The sequence below is a fragment of the Ostrinia nubilalis genome, chromosome 11 (genome assembly GCF_963855985.1).
Source record: "Ostrinia nubilalis chromosome 11, ilOstNubi1.1, whole genome shotgun sequence".
In the NCBI taxonomy this organism is placed as follows: Eukaryota; Metazoa; Arthropoda; class Insecta; order Lepidoptera; family Crambidae; genus Ostrinia; species Ostrinia nubilalis.
Window position 1 is genome coordinate 13282979 of NC_087098.1, and position 19412 is coordinate 13302390.

Here is a 19412-nt window from a genome sequence, read left to right on the forward strand (position 1 = left end):
GCTGTAATCGCTTAGGTGTTTAGTAATTTTATTGACCTTTATACATTTAGCTAGGGTTACCATCTAGAGAAAACTTCCGATAAGTTTATTTTTTTAGTTTTCAAGTACCGCCTATATACTCTATTTTAAAGTATTTGACTGAAATATTGTCTTGGAAAGAATCTATGGTATTAACTACGATTTGTGTATCTTTTATGCAATGTTTTTAATAAAAAATGAATCATCCAGATATTGCCAAAAGCTCCGGAAAATCATCGCAAAATAAAATTCTGACAAAAAAACCCGCAGAGTCACAGAGCGCAGTTTTTTATGAAGACAAATAGTCCGGAAAAATTAAAAAGCCGGATCTGGACGCATGGTAGCCCTAACTTACCCTATTCCTTGGAAATAAAAGTAAAAAGACGACTAACGAGTTAATAAAAAGTTTCTAGTCATTGCTCTTAAAAAATGTGTTTTTACAGTAAAAGAAGTTGATTGATTATGTTTAATTACAATTTGGCCTTTATTTTTATTTTGTTTGTTGTTGATGAAACTTTATCAATGTAGGATAAGAGTGTATAATATCAGGAAGTTTTTATAATGACGTGTACGATTATGTAAATAATATTAAAGACGAAATAAGAAATTGTTTATTTTATTATACATAGGTATTATACACAATTCGTCTTATCAATATTTTTATTGCAATAAAATTTATCTTCGTATTTATTGACGCACATGGATCCAATAAACATTGTTTATCTTCCTTTATACAACACAAACTAATATATTTAAAGCAATATTATTATTGTTTCTCACTTTTTTGTTTATTTCATCTAAAAGTATAACTTAGGATTAATTTTACTGTATCTATTTGCAATTATAACCTATTATTATCTTCTTTTAGTACAGCGACAATTACTTCTAACTTGTCAGCAATTTTCTAAATCTCTCAACGAATCTCATAACTGTAATCCAAGGTCTACAATGGTACCAGGCACTGGGGGTTGGTAGTCAATTCAGGGGGAGGGTCTCGTGGACCCAAGACCTCCTTCCCTCGTTGAACTCTGCCGCTGTGTGGTCTGTACCCTCCAGAATCCATTTGGTAGTCAGGAGACCTTCCACTCCGACTGGACCTGAAAAAATTTAAAAAAAGGCATGAGTTTTCGTGAAACATGTACTGGAACTGGGGGAGGCCTTTTTAGTAGTGGACGTCTTATGGCTGAAATGATGATGATGATTATTATGTCTTACAAATTGTACAAGAATGATGTTTAAAATTATGAAACATATTTTTAGGTACTAGTACATGTAAAATTAATAACTATAGCTTTCTATAGACACATTTAAAACGTACTCCGAACAAGTCATTTATTTACAGCACAAACCATCAATATTATATTACGTGTCTAAATTTATAATGAGGCATGTAGAGAATTTCGAAAACAATTTAATATGATGTTGAGAACACGCCTTAAACTATCGTCTAATTGTTAACATTGATCGATCCTGACGAAGGGTTTATCAAGTGTTTATAATTAAAGTTCTTAGTAACAATAAGGCAAAGGCAGACGTCATGCTCTCAAATGCAAGTCAAAATATTATTATTGTTGAGTTATATTTATACATTAGTTATTACTTTATTTTACTACTAAGGAATACAGTTCCGTCTATTAGTACACAATACGAGTAGGTACATATGTTTGGTTTAGTTCAGTGAGTAAAAAAAGTTCCTGTAGGTGTAGAGTTTGTTTAAATAGGGCTTGTAGAGCAGAATATTAGCTCTACATGAGATCAGCTAACTTTTAGCGAGCCATTATGGTCTGGTCTTGGCAACATGCATTAGTGGGATCATGCAGTTAACTTCACATCACTGGTTGAGTTTTTATTGGCGATCAAGCTGTAGATCCTGGCTACACAGGAGTTGCAGCGGTGGGAACGAGAGGTGGGCATAAATACATGAATATAATGATATATGAATTGCACATTGCTTAAATAAAATGAAGCAAGAATTACAAGTCCAAGAAAATATAAACATTACTTTAATATTCAATGTTCAAACCAAAATGCAAATGTCTAACAGAATCATCGTCACATACAAACTCATAAAGAGATTTGTCAGTTAATTGAACTAGTTAGTAATCGCAGTTAACAAGCGGCTGAACTTTCCAGACAAATTAATTACAGGCGCTAACTATTGCATTACGGCGGAACTTGACTAAGATTCGGATCTAAACCAGATAGTTAAAGACCAATTAACAGACCTGCCTTTCAATGGCAGTTCAAAGTTTAGATATCGCAATGTCACTTTGAATTCGATTCCGAGGGTTAATTGGACTGGGATACTCAATTACTCATTTACTACTAATAAAATCAGTTATTGGGTTTTGGTAAACTATCTCGTAATTGTTTATTCGAAATATTCCAAATCTGTATAAATTAACTGTTAGCGTTGGCTCTTAAATACTGCCGAAGTTTTGTGTTTTCACCATCAATACCTAATTTTAAGTGACCCTTTTGAAATGGACGGGCATAAGAACGTCAGTCTTGTAAGACTCTAGAAACCAGTTTTGTTTACCTCTAGCATGTATCCTTGCGGTGGAGATTCCAACCTCAGCTCCGAGTCCGAATCGGAAGCCGTCGGCAAATCGAGAAGACACGTTGTGGAACACGCACGCACTGTCCACGGAGCCCAAGAACTTCTTGGCTGCATTGTCTGTTAACAATTAAATACAGTCATATTAATATTCAATATTTATTTAAGCTGATCAAATAAAGATAAAATAAAACTGACTTTAAATCTGTCTGGCCGGTTAATGATTTAACCATACGATATGGCTATTGTCGATATTCATCACAACGTCATCTAATGTAAATATGTGGAATAAAGTGCACAGTCAAATTATTTGCCCGAAGAGCAGATACTCAAACATCTAAATATAATTGTAATGTAAGTAGGTAAAATCAACACATACTAGAACAAAATCTGACACGTGCTCTCCTTGAAGTTATCTAACTACTTCCCTGTTTATGACATCGTGTGATTATTTATCATATCTCTGTGTAAATAACTGCCTAGTAGTATCTGAATAGACAATAGAGTTTAATACTCACCATTCTCAGTGATGATAACGTCTGTATGAGAACTTCCGAATTTGTGAATGTGTTCAACTGCTTCATCCATGTCTTTCACTATTTCAATGCAGCATTCCAGGGATCCATATTCATGTTTCATGCTGCGAGCTGGAGGTGGACCAAACGTCAAGTGACTGGACAGTTTCGGACCAGCGTGAATCTTAACACCTTCCTTCTTCAACATATTACAAATATCAGTGAACATAGTCCCTGACAGATGATCTTCGTGTAACAGCAACGTTTCCATAGCATTGCAAGCGGCTGGGTAATCACACTTTGCGTCGCGAACTATCTTCAAAGCTTTAACAGGATCCGCGTCTTTGTCAATGTACACATGGCAGATACCTTCAGCGTGTCCAAGTACTGGGATATGCTGGGATTGCTTTTGTATATTTCTCACCAAATCTGAAGATCCACGAGGGATGATCAAATCAATGTGTTTCTCCATAGCTAGCAGATCGCTTATCTCCTCTCGGGTTGAAACTAGAGATATGGCGTCTTGAGCTCCGACTGTCTTTAAAGATTCTTTAACCAGATCCATAAGAGCTTTATTTGAATGAGCAGCCTCCTTTCCACCTTTCAAGAGAAGTCCATTCGCCGACGCCATTGCTAGAGCAGCAACTTGCGGTAGTGAATCAGGTCTGGATTCAAATATAACTAATAATACTCCAATAGGAACGGTAACTTGACGCAGAACCAAATTCTCAGCTAATTTGGTCTTCCTCAAAACTCGTCCTACATTTTCGTAGCTAGAATCGGCAATCTGTTTCAAGCCTACTGAAAGTGTCTTCAACTTTCCCGGACTGAGAGACAGTCTGCTCAATAAAGCAGAAGCTAGTCCTCCTTTAGTAGCTTCTTCCAAGTCTTTAGCGTTAGCTTCTAATATTTGATCTTGTTTATCTACAAGTGAGTCGGCCAAAGAATGAATTGCTGATGCTCTATCATGTGGAGATAGTTGTTGCAATACTCTGCTTCCAGTTCGTGCTATAATAAAAAGATGTTTATATTAAACATATTTTATAGCGCATTAGATGAAATCAACTATAAGGACATCAAATTTATTAGACTTACCATTTTCAGCTAACTCATCCACAGAGTTGGAAGCATTAGTCGCATAGTCCGTGAAGAAAGTGCCCACTTTTCTACCACTGATGATAGTTTTGATGGCTTTATCTTGCATGCCGTTACAAATCACAACGCTGACTCCACGAGCCATGGCCCATGTAGCTGCGTTCACCTTTGAATCCATACCACCTGTTCCCACCTAAAAGGTAAATACAAACATTATAGATGATGAAAGAAGAGCAGTTACATTTTTGCTTCATTATTGTGATCCTCATATTTGTGATCATAAATCTGACTTTATCATCATCATCTTTATTATCATCATCGTCATTAATTTAGTCAGGTAAATGCAGGATTTGGCCTAAACTCCCCGTCCTGGCCAGACAGCTAGACATGATAGTCTATCAAAATTGTTTATTTACCTTAGATTTTTGTCCAAATTGAACCTGCTCCTTTGAGGTGTATGTGTGCATCATCCTGGCACCATCTTCCCAGGGTGGCTTGTTGTAGATACCATCTACGTCAGACATCATGATGAGTAGATCTGACTGGATCTCTGCTGCCAGTAACGCTGATAAACTGTCGTTGTCTTTGATTCCTATACCCTGTTTGGATTGATAAATATGCATTTAATTAAAAAAGTTGGGATTGATGAAATAAAAATAAGTATGGGACATGTTAAAAAAACTTAAACTAATTGAAATCTTGATTCTGACTGAAATACAGAAGAATTGAAAACTTTGAAGTCGGTTAGTAAGGTTTCTAAAGTATCATCATCATCATCATCATCATTTCAGCCACAGGACGTCCACTGCTGAACATAGGCCTCCCCCAATGACTTCCACATCGCACGGTTGGTACTCATAGTAGCGGCCTGCATACAGCGCCTTCCTGCACCTTTATCAGGTCGTCGCGCGTCGGTCCACCTTGTATGTGGACGTCCCACGCTCTAAACAATCTAAAGTATCATACTGTAGGTAATATATTATGAGTCTTTACAGCCTACACGATAAATAACGACGAGGAATAAGAATAACAAACTACATTACGTACTAGTATGTTACATAATGTCAACATGAGTTCGTGTAACATGCGTGAATGAACCATTACCGAAAGTAAGTAGAAACGGTTATTACAGCTCACAGAACACCGGGAAAGCGACTTTCCTAATAGCGTGCTATGATCGTTCATTAACTGTAATTTTCCTTATGTTATACAATGACAAGTCTGGAATGAATAAGCATCTTTAGTCAAGTGTTTATGACTAAAGTAGGTAGGTACATCATTCTTTTGTCACTGTTTAGCCAGTAGGCCTAGGCAGTGTGAGTACCTATCTAAATAATAAATTGTTAGGCTCTAACTTCTAATAAATTTTTCGGCTGATCTAGGGTGGTACTACTCTCTACTAATTGCCGTGCCCTACAGGGCCCATAATGTTATAATTTTAAGTAAATTATGGATGCAATAAAATATTAAGTATTGAAGCGCGTCGCCATAAGCTTTTATCGCGCCATTTTATCAATTTTACACGATTAGACATACATTTTGTCGTCTAACATCATCTATAAAATTTTATCACGGGACTCATCCTGGCACTGGCTGGTCTTTGCCTGTCCTATTAATAGGGATGTTTCCTGGGTAAAAAAAGCAAGAGTTTGAATTAATTCGTCCGTTTATCAAAAAATACTCAACATGTATTTTTCACTTTTTCAAACTAATGAAAATTGAAAGAGGTAAAGCGCGTCAAATTTCAAACGAAGAGGCCCATGACGTCAAGGCGTGCTTAAAAGTGTAGCACTTTTTGATGTCACGCGGAACTTCAACGCATCATAACTTCGTAATTACTTGTTTGATTGACAAATAAAAATATACGTGTCCAATATTTTTTGATAATGCAAAATTTAAGGACTAAAAGTTATTTTTAGGAAACTAGCCTATTAGCAGCGTTGCCAGACGTCCCGATTTTGGCGGGACGTCCCGATTTTTAAATCAAATTTAAATGTCCCGCGCGGGACAGGCTCTGTCCCGCTTTTCGGAGAGAGACACTCACTTCACCAGACTATTGTTTGAAACGCCATATTATTGTAAAGAATAAATCTTTTTTAATTTCGATTTTTCTTTTTTTATTCTAAAGACGAATTTAACGATAGAGTAAATCTGGTTTAAAATATTATTTTTTTGTTAAAATACATTTTATATGGCTACTTTTGCTATCTATTGTCACGTAAACGTAATTTTAAGTCAAATAAAAAGTTATATAACTATTTGAAAACCTTTGATTATATACGTTTTTTACTATGTCCCGCTTCTGACGGAAGAATCCCGCTATTTTCACTCAAAAAGTACCAACGTCCCGAGTTGGCGAAAAAAAAAACTGGCAACGCTGCCTATTAGCGTCCCGAACTACACAACAGAAACGGCTCTGGGTTCGCATTACCTCTCTCGTGGTAAACACCATTTAGTATTGCTACTATAGAGCCGGATAATTAGCTATCATTAGGAAAATAACAGTGGCTTACACACAAAATGCCGGTTATTTATCATTTGCGATGGAAGTAATTATTTGGATTGACTTGGACTGTGACACGGGAAAATGGCTTTCTATATTTAGCGCAGTTAACATTATAGTAGCTGTAATATTATGTTTACAATTTGTTACATACTGTAGTCACAAATCATAACCCAATTACAGAAAGAGGCTCAAAAATCAATCAATATTCAGGCATAGGCCTGAGTTCCTGTAATTTATTAGCCCAAATATTGGAATCGAAACAATCAAAGACGAATTAATGCTCGATATTGAATCGATTTGCGCGTCGATATGAGATATCCCTTCCTCGTAATAAAACCGCATCAATTATGGTATCTAAATGACGATTCTTTCATCGTCAGCTTCAGGTGTACAATGAAGAGTGCTAATGTATAATGTGAATACCTACTGTCATTAAAATTTGCAGATTTGTGTCAGAACAGTATGGCACATGTATTACCTACTCTATTTTTTAACATACAAGACTATGCAACAACTTGGATTGACATCCTTACCAGAATCTTTGCGTGTCTTTCCCGAATGTTGTACAAACGATACAAAATGCCAAATCTACCCGCAGTATTGCTTTCACATAGTTTCCATGTAAATCAGCCCATCAGCCCTTGCCAAACTGATTTACATAGGCCCAATATTGAAGCATTGTTAGTCTGGCCTCAGGCTTGTTACGGCTATATTTGTATTTTCATGTTTGAGCTATTTTGGGCCTGCGAAAATATGTATTAACTTCGTTAACATCGAACGAGAATTTAATATAAATATTAGCGGTGACGTCAACATCGAAAGGTGAGATATAAAATTAGTCAGAGCACGGAGTGTTCACACTCTGTAATTCAAATTGATAGGTGCCAAACCACTCAATAACCAAATGTGACGCTCGTAAAGCGTCATAAATTATTGTCGAGGGTATGGTGACAGCCTCTTTATAGACTCAAACAGAGACTAAACTGTTCAGTGCCCTTACATTACTAAACTTTATGATCAAAGATCTATTTGCTCGTATAGTTTGATACATAGAACAGTTTTCTAACAAATCGGCTTTATTTATTTGTTAGAAAACATGACAAGTTTTTAGTAGCGCGGGTTAAGTATAAGGTACATACCTAGATAGGTAGATTAAATATTTTTTTCGTGTTTTCGTGCGTTACCTACTGTTTATGAGAATTACCATCAGTCTAATGCACTACTGTCTATCTAACCTATTACAATAAATACTTCTTTCAATTATTATGATGTTAGCCAGGTGGTAGGGCCCAAAAGATAAGGAGACATGTAAAGTGCCCCATAAGGGCTATCTTTTTTTACTGTATTGACGTTAAAAAGTGCCACCAGTGGTCAAAATTGAATAAAATATTTTTGATTTTGATTTTTAATTTTGTTAAAAACTTACCTTCTTCCCAGTCCCCGGGACCACGGTGTCGTCATGGATGTACATAGGCGGGCTAACAGCGTCATTCGTGTTCACTATGGGCACGATGTTCAGGGAGATCAGCTCGGAGAGGGTACAGAACAGGTTCTTGCGAGTCTCCTCGTTGTAGAAGTCAGGTTTGGTCACCAGCACCTGAATCGGAAATATACTTTTAATTAAATTATCATATTAACGGCCTGGATCTAGTGCCTTCTTGTTACCTTTATGAGGTAGTCTCTGCCACTTTTTTCATTCCATAGCCATAAAACATTTCTTAAGAAGTCATCTAATTCCATCAAATGAGAAGAGCGATATAAAGATTATTTTAAGCCTTTATGAGGGACTAATAAGGGAATTACTTATTCCATTCAAAAGTATCTATTTGGTGATATTCAGTTTTGTGTGCTGTACAATAAATACAGTATACAGCATACATAATAGTATAATATGTATAACAAACCATTCTCCACTATACACAAACCTTTAGCTTAGTAGCAAATACGAGTAATCTAAGTCTGCATCAGAAAAAGGAAGCCACAGGAAAAATTACTACTCAGACAGAACAAAAGAAACGTAATCGAATTAAAATTCAATCTACTTTAACCGTATTTATTACCGCTCGGTGTATCCCGGTGCATATCTCACAGAACCAGCTTTTCATTATTCAGACACGTAAAGCAGAAAACCAAGGCAATGTGGTGTTTTCCCGTGAAATACGCACCTTTCCCTATTGTTTATCCTCGTTATTATACGGTATAATTCAGAGGTCTACATAAACAGGCTTTTAAAAATAAATTGGGTGTATCTACCGTATGTGAAAAAAGCTCTGGAAGAATCATAAAAAAACGCCCAAATCATGATATGGCATACCTACGTCGAATAGTGGGATCGAACTTATAGTTATGTGGAAGTATTTTTTAAACACCGAAGGGAGGAAGAGAGACGTCTATATAAAATTTTATTCAATCTTAAGCATAGACTTAAGTCTTGTACCTACCTATCGCAAGCGAAGTACCTACCATTGGAGTAAGTTATACTTTTTAAGAACATGGTATATGACCTCTGAAATCAGCCTACTTAAAATTATATTTTGTGGCGTCGAACCTTGGACCAGGCATATAGCTAAGCAATGCAATCGTACAGGAGGGTACAAGGAAGAGAGGCAGCCACATTAGATAACACAGAGTCGTTCAGGAGAGTGTCAGGAAGAGGTGCAGCAACCGCAGTTAAGGAACGGCTGGGACGAACAAGGATAAGCGAATCAAACTCGTGAGCCTTGTTAGGGTTACACTGGTTAAGGCGACCCTTTACAAGGCTTGGAAGCATGTGGGTAACAAGCCATTGGACGTGGAGAGGGTCATTAATTTTACGTATATTTTCTACTTTGCCGAACTTTAGCGCGAGACCGGTTTGTCTAAAACATATGAATTTGGTCTTATTCAATGCAGGATTAAGAGCCCTTTAACCGTCATGAAGACCACTTTTCGATAGGGTAAGTCCTTTACGCGGTATAACCGGAAAACCGAAAAAACGCCGCTTTCGGGGGCCCCCACCACTTAAGCACAACTCCGTCGAAGTCGAAAACTTAGGAGAGTCTTAATGGGCAACCAATGAAGCCATTAAAGCAAAAAAATCTTTTGTAGGAATTATTTCCGATTTAATCAATTTTTGTGTTTAATTCTACTGGCCTATTACAAAATATCACGCGCACTCATAGCATAAATTCGAAACAAAATAGACTGTATTTCTATACTGAATAACATGTTGTTTTCTTGAACAGCCAGTTTAATATCTGCAGCATTCTGAAAATACATTAGCATTCTCTTACCCTCGATCATAATTTAACGTACTATGTCGAAAGCTGCATGTAATTAATTTTGCAACATTTCAGCGCTACATTGTCCCTTGTTATAGTAACAACAAGGAATATGTAAAAGTTGTAACTAAATTCTGAAGTCTTCTATAAATGGAGTAAAATTGTTTTCTAACATTAACCCGCCATAAGTTTATTAATTCATTCATTCATGATAAGTCCAATTAGCCCATGCAACTGTCATAAATAATCATGATCATGTATAACAATATCCTCTAGATCTAAACACAGTTCAAATCATCTTGTGGATAATTATTAAACTTCAATTAAGAACTTTACAAACTTCCGATAACTATCAATTTAGTATGAGATGTATTCACAAGGGTAAATTGAATGATAGTAAGTACCAACAAGCATACGTTGAACACAAAATAATTGACTAACTTTTGGTATAGGTATTTGTCTCTAAAGCCTGGATCTATTCCGTCTGGGACATTTGATACCCGAGTATTTTCGCTTTTCCCTCGTATCAGCACGAAGGTTCGACTCTACCTATTTCAATATTACACCACCCACACTCTCTCTCTTTCTTACTCTTATTGTGAGGGCACATGAGTAAAAGAGACGTTTGTAAGCCAGAATTTTGAATAGTCTGATAAACATCCATAATTAATTTGGATTATGGATGTTAGACTGCTAACATTGACTTTATCTCCCTGTCACTCTACGTGGAATGCATACATGTGTGATAGAGATGGATAAATCTTAAAAACGAATTGCAGAGTAGACCGACTGATTAGACTCTAAGACCAAGTATTTAGCATTTTAGACGACTTATTTAGTAATTGAAACCAAGAACACAACAGCATGTAAGACTGTGCACAAACCAGAAGTTTTAATCAAAGATCTGTGTTCTTTACAGACAGACAGACAGACAATAGAAATTGTGGCATCTAATGTCGTTGTAATAGGTACGATTTTGATTTTTACTAATTCAAATAGAACTATTAGCACTAGACTAGGTACAACTAGACTTCTAAGATTAAATAATAAATAATAATAAATAAATATCCTTAGACATTTTACACTGCGCTTCTAGTCCCAAACTAAGCAAAGCTTGTACTATGGGTACTAGACAACGGATATAAACATACTTAAATAATTTTGAAAGTTTTTGATTGATTAAAAACTTTGAAAATCTGTCAATGAATATCATAAAATTTAATTTGAAGAAGCTCACCATGATTAATCTGAGTTCTAAAGAAACAAATTTCAATTTGAGTTTCTCAACTCCACAATGATTATTTTAGGCCAACAAAGGCTGTATTAAATAAGAAATGATAATATGATCCCTTTCAAAGTAATTGCTACCTTGTGAAGTTATTTGGGATTGATTGATGGAATTCATTTCATTACGCTAAAGGCAGATAAAATTTCGCTTCGTTTCGGTTTGGTTGTACGCCAATTAATTTAGTTGTTTGAAATTTGGGGCTTTTATTTTTTATAATTGATGTTGGTTATACGAGAAATTTCGAGGGTTTGAAACATACTGGAAGATCATATTATGTTTGACAGCCTTAATTCAATTGCTTGGGTATGTTCTTGATGAATGCTTGTGTGACAGTCATTATATAATAATTTATATTATACACACGAGTACCAACTCGGTGTTTGTGAGTTCGTTTCTATGGAATGATAACGTATTAGAAATAGCTTTCCTCTATCTTCTACAATCTGTAGACCGCTTTACGTGTGAAAGTTTATCATACTCAAAACTAATTATCTATTATTATTTTCTTGAAAACCTCGCGTCATATTCGTCCTTAAAATCCTGAAGGTCAAAAAGGAACGACAACAAAATATCTTCAAGATAAAAATAACTTTTAAAAGCTGATAGCGTCCCTAATCCAGTCAACTCAGGTTTATACTGAAATAATAAGAAAAATCTTATTTTTAACAACGTCAGGGGTCGGCGAACTAACTACATGGAAAACATCTCAGGGACTGACGGTAAAGCATACCTAGATATTACAATATAACTAGGTATTACAATATACCTAGGTATTTCAAAATACCCACTCAGATTAATACGAAGCGTCGAAGCCCCAAGTATTTCGCTGGGCTTGAATATTGAATCTTAATTGTTATAATACATTATTAATTAATAACGAGTAATTATAATGAATAGCGCTTAATTGTAGATGATAATTGAGCATTATTGATCAAATAGTATTTCATTAATAATAATAAAATCCTATCTATAACAAACTGATTGAAAGACTCACATCACAAGACATTTTCAGTCGATTTTCGGAATTTTTCAAGATATTTTCTGTACTACTTTTAAGCAATTATTGCATAGTGTTTTATTAAATATCATTCCGATTTTAATAACAACGTGTAAATTACTCAATGAGAACATTAAGCTAAGCATATCGAATGAAATACTCATTTGATATTTGTATCAAAGGCTGATTTTCTCAGAATCATTAGCAAGCAAATCCTTCTCAATTACTTCCACCCCTGTGTATTTTGTGTTTTTTCCTTGCGGAATATTAAAATTCTACCGTAATGGAATGAGCATGGTTATCTGTTACCATTGTGTATTTATCTAACTGTAGCATTTTTTTATTTCTCAATGTAATCGTTCGTTAAAAAGGTGTTTATAACATGTAACTGGCTTTTTAACTGGCATCGCCTTTTAGGCTCCCCCCATTTTAGCATAATAGGGGACCATTATTTCGGTAAATCAATCCCTATTTTTTAAGGAGTGAACCCTATGGTACACATAACATGAATTTTGTGTTCATTAGCGGCAGAGTTTTCATTAAATATAACCTTGAGAAATATACAGTCCGCAAACACTAAGGTCAACTGAACAGAATTGTTTCATTTTGATAAATTATACTAAATGATTAATAATTGTTTGCCACTAAGTAATAAGTAATTCTCTCATTTCAAACTCAGTCTGTGTTTCTCTCTGCTTATAATTTCATTAATATTAAGTTTGTAAACAACATTATGCCTAGTTAAGATAACATTGTTTTTGATTAAATTAGTGTATACTCGTATTTCATGCTTTGACTTTCTTTGATTGGAATTTACCGAAAAAATTGAGGGTACAGGTACAGGTAGAGCTACTCAAAGTCTAAGCATGTAAAAGATAACTTTTAATTAGCAATTGCGATTCCAAAAGAGTTAATTAACTCCCTCAACAAGTGACGACCTCTATGGTAACTCTAATTTATTTTTAATATTCTATCGCAATAGTTATAAAGTTCTTTACAAATATTTCGACTGTAGCGCAAAGGGGGAGCTGTACAAAGGATATTGCACCGGCAGGGAAGTGCAATTAGAGCGCGTGACATCCATGATGCATGCGCTGGTATTTCGCAGTCTGAGCTAACAGCACCACAGCCAGAAGTAATAGAACAGCTCAAGTAATAAGTTACACTTTGGTAGGCGTAACTCCTAACACTTGTGGCGAATAGATAGTATGTCTTATCTTCTTTAATATAAAAATGAGTCGCAAAATATGTTGGTAAGCGCAAAACTCAACAAGGCCTGGACCAATTTTACCAACTTTTTTTTTAATGTTCGTTGATGTTTAAGGATGGTTTTTACGGAGAGAAGAAATTGAATAATTTCCGGGAAATCCCCGGACGAAGCCGCGGGCGGAATGCTAGTTTTAAATAAATTGTAACAGAGCCTGAATTTCATCTTACAGATGGTGCTCAAAAGTTGATTAAAAACAATTCTGGCGTGTGTTTCTTTTTGTATCCAAAACGAAGAAGCTCTTGCCTTGCATGTCACCTGATGGTGGTAGCGAACGTCATCCGCACCCGAAATCTTAACCACAGAGAAACTGACTATCTTAACAGTGTTGTTGTGGCGTGTGGATGTTTGGCAAAATTTCAACTTTTGAGAAACAGTCCTTTAATCTATTGCTGACTTTATTAGTGTTCAGGCTGTTATGTTCTAGGCTGTGGCTGGAAAAGGATTATGGGCGGGTCATTTTTTATTATCGCCGCTTGTGGTTTCCTTTAGTCAGGCGAAATTCATTTAGCCTGGAACACAGTTCATGATTAATGGATTAGTGCTTTGCTGGTGTACGGTGGAAAATCTGTTACAGATTTTAGTTAAATAGAGCCAGGTAAAGGTGGAAAATGAGAATTTGCCCTGTAACTTAGCCCCGTAATAACTTATTTGAATCGTTTGAGATATTTACCAATTTCTCATTTCGAAGATTACTCGTACGTACCTAATAATGACATTATTAGTATGTACTACCTATAATAAAAAGCCTGTTAGGTTGTTTTTAAGGTGCAAAGTCACTCCCGCTGTCTGTGGGCTTAGATCTTTTTAACTACTTACGAAACAGATTTTAAGGCAATTTTCAGTAATAGAAAGAGTGATACAAGAAGAAGGTTTAAATAACACATAGCACTCGTGCGGAGCCGGAGCGGATCGCCAGTAAGGAAATAATACTTTATTTACATTACAAGACGCAGAGGTCCCGGGTTCGATTCCCAGTGGGGGCAGATTCTTCTGTTCGGTTTGGTTGGTGGTAGGGCTTGTTCTAAGTCCGTCTGGCTAGCTACCACCATCTTACCTAAGTCTATCGCCATAACAACAATGTTAACAGCATTGTTGTGTTGCGACAGTTAGAGGTTAAGATAGCCAGTTCCTCCGTGGTTGAGGATTCCGGGTGAAGCTCGCTTCCATCTACGGCCTGATCATCACTTACCATCAGGTGAGATACAGGCTAAGAGCTTCCTCGTTGTGGATAAAAAAAAATAGGTTTAACAGTATACCTAATATTGGCAATATACCACAAGCTACAACACTACTATACGTTTAAGTTGCGATCATTAAGCGTACCCGCTTCCAGGTATGAACAGGTTGAATACCGTTATTCAATCCAAACTATTTGGCGAGCCTACAGTTGCTAAGGTAACTTGGATGTAGGCAAATGTATCAAAAGGCATAGGTATTTAATCAAGGCTGTGTACACTGATGATAATAAATTAATGCCAGTACTATTTAGTACGTAATCAGTCAGTAATCAAGAGATTCGATATTCATAAACCATATTCACTCATTACTACAAGGTCCTTATTACAAAACAACGAAACTCGATTCATTATAAATCATAGATCCTGTCTGGCGATTGGTCTAACTAAATACAGAAATCAAACCAATCAAAAATCTCAACCTGTATTTGAGACTGAATCAAGTTTGAATTAATGAGTGATTAAACAAAGAAAATAATATAAATGGCAGGTTATCATTAAAGGAGTAGGAAATAGGAAAAATAGTAACATATGCAACTACAAAAAAAATTAAAGATTCTGAGGTCTCTGTAAAATAAATTGTAACAAAATTTACTTTTGACCTCTAACTGATGGTAATTCAGATATTTTTATCAGATCAATCAATCATTCTGTAAAACGAATTGTCATGGACATAGTCAGAATTTTATTCGCCAAAACACAACAAAGACAAATTACCTTTTCAGTACCTAATTCCCATTTTTGTTACTAAAGTATTTATTGGAAAAGTAATTTATCATTTGGGGATAGGTTCATGTTCACCACATTTGTATTCGTTTAGGAATAAAAGGTTCATTGTACTATTTACAGGTATCTCATCCATCTCTAAGTACAATGAATATGGAGTCCTTTGTTTCTTGAATTGTGTTAAACTCACAAAGAATCTAGGACGGTACAAACATCAGCAAAGTTTCTTCCAACGTAAATAACTGAGGACATAGTATCTTCGGTTTATTGAACTGGAAACACTGGTGACGCTTCCTTTTCGAAGTATATTTGCTTTAGTAGCATCACGTAGTAAAAATAGTTGTAGCCTAACGCTCGTATACACAAACGATGCTTGCTTAAGTAAAGCAGTAAATCGAACGCACAGCATTGAATAGAGCTCTGTGATTGGTTCGTGTGTCTCCCTATGCGTCCACGCGTACTGTGAGACCTCATATTAATGTTTGTAAATACGGGTCTTACGTTTTATGTGTGTAATAGTGACCCTTTTGAGAATTCAAAAGAATGCAACAATATAATTAAAGAATGTTCAAGAATTCACAACTGATTATTTTCATAAGGAAACCTACGCCCGTACCAAATACATATCACTGAAAAATGGATTTCCATCGAAAAATTCTCAAAAATGAATGCTCATTCAGTGAGAGACATTTGGCGATCAAAAATGGGCATCAGGTAGAGCCCATCACTAGTGATCACTGAAGCGGCGCTTAGCGGTTATAATATTATGAGGGTAGTCTTACCTGAGCAATCTTGACGTTGTACTGTGAGAACATGGCGTCGTACATAGACATCAGCTCTGACTGGCCCACTGCGGCGGCCGCGCGAGGGTCCAGGATGCTTCCAGCGTCCTGTAGTATAAGTATAATTTTATAGTTAATAATTATCTTTGATCTTTTGAGGTTACGCCGAACTAAACAAAGCTCTGCTGCACTAGCTTTAAGATTAAACCTTAGTTTTTTGATCTTTCATCAACTACCTTATATGGGATTGAGCGCACACACTTACGCTTCAAAATTAAGTGACTTTTAGCAACTTGATTACTATAATGAATGAAATCTCAATCGGACCCATGCCATCTTTTACGACGCTCTAATGAAAAGTCATACCAGTACATCTCTCGGGACTATTCCCACCTCTCATTCTCACCACTGCAACTCCTGTGTACCCAGGATCTACAGCTTGACCGCCATTATAAACCCAACCAGTGAAGGTCAAGTTCGTCCCGGGGTAAAGTTAAACTGTCATTGAACACGCAGCAACATTAAATTACATCTCTCAGAAAAAAAACAAAATACAAAAATTACCTCTCTTGTATGGTCGCTTGGTGACAACGTCTCTCTCATAGATAGAGACATGAGCAACTCCTGGGTGAGCTTCTGTCTGCCGAAGGCTACAGCTCCACTCGTCACCATGATGCACTCCCGGCCTTCGTGATGACACTCTGCCACCTGGTGGAATAGAAAGGAATAAGTGTAAGAGAGAAGAAAAAGAAGGTCCTTAAACGAAAAACCGAACCGGAATAGTTTTTTTTTTCTTTTTTGCCTAAACCTAGTGGGTACACAAATGTGGCTGCTCTGTACGATAATAATAGGGGTTAGATGGCGCTACCGTTCAGTTTAAGATTTTTAAAAATATGTTTTTTTTTTAAAGACAAACAGAGCTGCCCTGTATTCAATGTTGGAGTTGTTATTAATAGAAGTTGTTAAAAAAATATTGTTCGAAAAATTTTCATTTACCAACCGTGTTCTTTCAATCTGAAATCCAATTTACGGGAATTCAATATAACTGAAACAAATTCTAAATAAGGAATTCAGGTGGACAGTTTAGCAGTCCCTTAAAAACCCTATTCAGCTATTGATATCTCATTATATTAAACCATCGTTTGCAAACAAAATATCTAGTGTCCGACCGAATGTTCGGTTTCGGTTTCGTTTTCGGTTGAGTTTCGGTAAAAACACGAGTTTCGGTTTAGTTTCGTTTTCGGCGGCAAACTTGCCGAAACTACGACCGAAACCGAATGTGCATTCGGGAGTTTCCGCGCTGTTATCGGTCATGTTCGGTACGTTGAAAGAGTGAATGAATCCGATCAGAGCCAATGTCGTGATTCGCTCGCTTGTTTGTTTGCTGATAGTTTTGTTTTGTTGTGGTAGCGAGTTTTCGAGTGATTTATTTAGAATTTGGTAAGTTTTATCTCGTTTTATGTCGTTGTAACATAAGAGCGGGTAGTAAACATCAAAAAAAAATTTTTGGTTCGCAAATGCTATACGTAAACAAACAGTTAGGTAGTTAGTAATGACTATAGTGCATTGGTGATAATATTATGGATTCAGAGTTTCAAAGTTCATTTTAGTATTTATCACCAAGGTATCCAAGTGGCAAGTACACAGTAGATACTAACGAAACCTCGATATCATTTTTGAAGATCTATCCATAGATACTCCACACGTATGTGTTTGATGAAAAAAAATTTTTGAGTTTCAGTTCTAAGTATTGGGAGCCCCCAATATTTATTATCTATTATTTTTTTATTTTTGCATAAAAATCTTAATGCGGTTAACAGAATACCATCTACCTACCAAGTTTCAACAGTATAGCTCTTATAGTTTCGGAAAAAATGGCTGTGACATACGGACAGACAGACATGACGAATCTATAAGGGTTCCGTTTTTTGGCATTTGGCTACGGAACCCTAAAAATCTAGACTATAAATCCTTCTTTTTTTTTTTAATACACAATTTGATACCTTTTAGAGTAAAAAGGCGCTTTATAAGTTCAATTTTAATGCAGTTTAAAGAGAAAACAATAAAGACTGACTGATTATAATAACGTTTTCTTTATTTTTGCCTAAAAATGGTGAGCCTTCGGTTTCGGTTTCGGCCGAAATAGACACCGTTGCCGAAATTCGTTTTCGGTTTCGGTTTCGGTCGTAAAACTAGTTTCGGTCGGACACTAAAAATATCCCATAACCATCGGTTCTTTCACCCTCGCAAACAAGAAATAATCCCTCCATACTTACCTACTTTTATCGGCAAACAAAAACAGACCAACAAAACGTAATAAAATAGCTTTACAGAAGGTCAGCAAACAATAAAGGGTTTCTCTGACGACGAAATTCTATTTATAAACATTTGAGATAACATGATTATGGGGCCGGGGATACGATGACTGACTTTTAGATGCCTTTTGTTTTATCAGGCAAATAAAGTGATAAAATTAGTTAATATTAAAATGTTTTGGTTAGTTCCCATCAAACGAAAACAAAGGAAGTTTTAAGTGTAACAGGAAAAACTCATCGATTTTGTGTTCAAAAAGTATAGCATTTTGCTCTTGATTGTCATGATAGACAATCGGATTTAAAATATGATTTTTATACAAAACATGGATGAAATTGTTACAAGGGAAAACTTTGACCCAAGTCTATTGCTATGCAAAATGGGTCCTTTTGTAAACTTGTGAAACTCAATTTTTATCCAACTGTAAAGGCGTAAATTCAATTAATTCGATACTGCCAATTTATTCTATTTCATTATGTCCTTTCAGCTTGCTACTTAATTGAAAATCACCTTAGAAACATCCTCCTTCATTTTTTACTGCGGAGGTTCAAAGAAAAATTCTTTTCAATTTCGTACACAATGAATTAAGGGTCGCTTTTAAGTTTAATTTATAATTCAAAGCGAAAAACGTATTCTGTTACGAGTTTCATTTGGGCGTCTTGATACCATCTGAGGGGAAAAGTGACAACCTAGTTAAAAAACGATAAAAAGGAATATTACCTAAGTTATAAAAGTTACCTTTTAAAGAATAGATAAATTTGAAGGATTGATCATAGATACATAGATGTCTGATAAGTACCAGAGTCCAGAAGTTATACAAGTTTGGAATGCAATTGGCCTACTAAATTCT

General features: G+C 35.8%; 1 protein-coding gene across 4 annotated transcripts in view; it reads right to left on the reverse strand.

Moving 5' to 3' along the window:
- Positions 1-615: 615 nt before the first annotated feature.
- LOC135076290 (delta-1-pyrroline-5-carboxylate synthase) overlaps positions 616-19412 on the reverse strand; it is a 36059-nt gene continuing 17262 nt past the window's right edge. For all 4 annotated transcript variants that reach the window (XM_063970773.1, XM_063970772.1, XM_063970775.1 and 1 more), the window contains exons 3-10: positions 16814-16957; positions 16250-16357; positions 8118-8288; positions 4602-4784; positions 4186-4378; positions 3094-4098; positions 2558-2695; positions 616-1115 (exon numbers count right to left, since the gene is read on the reverse strand). In XM_063970773.1, coding sequence (XP_063826843.1) covers positions 994-1115; positions 2558-2695; positions 3094-4098; positions 4186-4378; positions 4602-4784; positions 8118-8288; positions 16250-16357; positions 16814-16957 — 2064 coding nt within the window. In that variant the 3' untranslated portion in view covers positions 616-993. The remainder of the gene's footprint in view (positions 1116-2557; positions 2696-3093; positions 4099-4185; positions 4379-4601; positions 4785-8117; positions 8289-16249; positions 16358-16813; positions 16958-19412) is intronic.